This window comes from Pollachius pollachius, assembly GCF_949987615.1.
Source record: "Pollachius pollachius genome assembly, chromosome: 3".
Taxonomy (NCBI): domain Eukaryota; kingdom Metazoa; phylum Chordata; class Actinopteri; order Gadiformes; family Gadidae; genus Pollachius; species Pollachius pollachius.
In genome coordinates, this window is record NC_136936.1 from 19,412,347 (window position 1) to 19,414,846 (window position 2,500).

At 42.7% G+C, this 2,500-nt stretch overlaps 1 protein-coding gene across 1 annotated transcript in view; it reads left to right on the forward strand.

Annotated features, from left to right (window-relative positions):
* Positions 1-2,500, forward strand: part of gria4a (glutamate receptor, ionotropic, AMPA 4a) — a gene marked incomplete at its 3' end in the record, with an annotated part of 88,415 nt that overhangs the window by 3,489 nt on the left and 82,426 nt on the right. Inside the window, 1 exon segment of the mRNA XM_079731579.1 lies at positions 1-32. This exon segment is cut by the window's left edge and continues 127 nt beyond it. Within this exon segment, the coding sequence (XP_079587705.1) occupies positions 1-32 (32 nt within the window).

Here is a 2,500-nt window from a genome sequence, read left to right on the forward strand (position 1 = left end):
GACGGCCAACAGCTTCGCAGTGACCAATGCATGTGAGTCAGGCTCTAATGAGGCGAGGCAGAGTCGCATGTTGAACTTTGGATTATTACAAGTCAACAATATGAACTTGCTTCGAGTTCATCTCACCCGTCTGGGATGGCTCTGTTGTGGGATGTACAGACACACACACAGACACACGCACACGCACACACACACACACACACACACACACACACACACACACACACACACAAACACTCATTATGGATTGTTATAGTGCAGATATGGGAGATCACATTAAGATGGAAATCTGAGGTTTATGTGAAACAGTCTGGTCCTTCAGTCGGACTGAGACCCGAGATTCAGTCTTCACAAAGGGAGATCTACCATTTTGCGTGGGTAAAATGTGTGCTTGAAAAGATACGTTTCCATTCAATTCCATTGGATGGGCTAATTATTTTGGGTTAGAATGAGCTGAAACACACAGACTGTGAAATGGTCTACAGGCTGTGCTTTAAAAGCTGTCACATAATGAGTGGCACTTGAGTGGTGGTTTCTATAACGACTGATTCTGTGTTTCCAGTTACGCGGCCAAACAAGGCTCAAGGAAAGGTGCCAGACTAGTCATACAACCGTGGCGTGGTAATAATATGCATCCCATACCAAGTGGTCTGATTCTCAATCAGCCTCATGCGTGCATACCCCGGAACAGCGTGTGTGCCCTACAACTGGTGAAAAACATGAATTTGTCCCAGCCAATGTGAATTATTTCTAAAATTATGATATTGAAAATATATATTTATGAGAAGACGACTCTTTTAAATAATTCACAGATAAACACAACACTTTTTGTTTATGTCCCCCCAATGTATCCTGCTTAGCGGTCTGAACCGTTGCATGAAGGATTGGCACATTACACCTCTATGCCTGTTTTCAGAGAATGAATGGGGCTGCATTTGTTGATGTGTGGCTCGGAAAAATTAGCAAAGTGATACGATATGAACGAATCGCTAATGGTGATGCATCATGTGTATTTGAAGCTACTATTAATGGCTGTGTGTCTGGTACAGCCGATGATCTGATATACGTCAGTGATATTACTGGTGTTCCCTCCAGAAAATACTGCTGAATGATTTCCGTGATTTTGGTCTTAAGTTGGACGAGATCTGTGTCCTTGATGAGCCTGTACACGTATTCAAACGCACTACCTTTCTTTTCTTCTGCTGTTTCTGGCTGTTAGATCACCTGAGAAGCATTTTGATGTCGGATCAGAATTGGTTTGTCGGTGGTTTTCACGGATAATGGCGACGATTTCCGCTTCTAAGTCATTGTGGAACATTTTAGAAATAGGGTCTATAAGGCGGTTAGCGTGTCTGTGATCTCACCTGTGTCATTTTGTGTGCTGCTGTTAAGCTTACTCTGTTAGTTGCTTTGTGTATGTGCGTGTGTGTGTTTGTGTGTCGGTGTGTGTGTGTGTGTGTTTGTGTGTGTGCGTGTGTGTGAATGGGTAAGTGTTTGATTGTGTGTGTGTTTGTGTGTGTGTGTGCGTGTGTGTGTGTGTGTGTGTGTGTGTGCGTCTGTGTATATGGGTATGTACTTGTGTGCGTCTGTGTGTGCATGGTTATGTGCTTGTGTGTGTCTGTGTGTATGTGTAGGGGTATGTGCTTTTGAGATTGTATGTCTGTGTGTAGGTGTGTGGGTGTGCGTGTGTGCATTTGTCAGTGTGTGTGTGTGTTTCTGTGTGTAACATCACCAGACACCAGGTCACAGAGAAAGACAAAACTGCAACCCCACCACTTTCGGTAACATATCCCACATGAGATAGTTTTGACAAAGGTGTTTATTTGCGGCCACTTAGGTACACTACATTAGTGATGTCATTAAGGAACCGCATTAAAATGCCATGAGGTGTGTTGAAGCCGACGATGATAATTCAGATGGCTTAAAGAGGTTATAAAAACCTGTATCGCGTCTGCATGCCGCATGCTGTGTGACCCACCTGATCCACTTCCACTGTGTTAGCGCTAGCATTAGCGTTATTATCGGTGATACAATCGTCCGGAGAGAGGATGTCAATCTGTCAGCGTTGTACACTAGACACGTTTTAATCAGGAAGTCCTGTTTGGAGAACAAATGGACCGAGTGAGGATCGGATGATCTTGTGTGTGCCCACAAATAAGGCAGACATCTTTTTGTCTGTATGGTATTTTAAGGAACAGTTAAAGCCTCACAAACATTGATGGGCACACACACATTCACATGATTCACTCGACAACATATGACAACCATGCGAATCGACAGCAGGCTTGTGTGGAGCAGTTGACGATGCCTTGCTTAAAGACACCTCAGTACTAATGCCAAGAGAAGCTCAGACTCAAACCTGCTATACTATTAATTTGTTTGATCAGTATAATAATATGTAAGATATATGTAATGTTGTAAAATATAATGTATGGTACAAATATCTCAATTCAAATTAGTTTAAACATAACTGACAAACATTTATATGCTGTCAGACTTT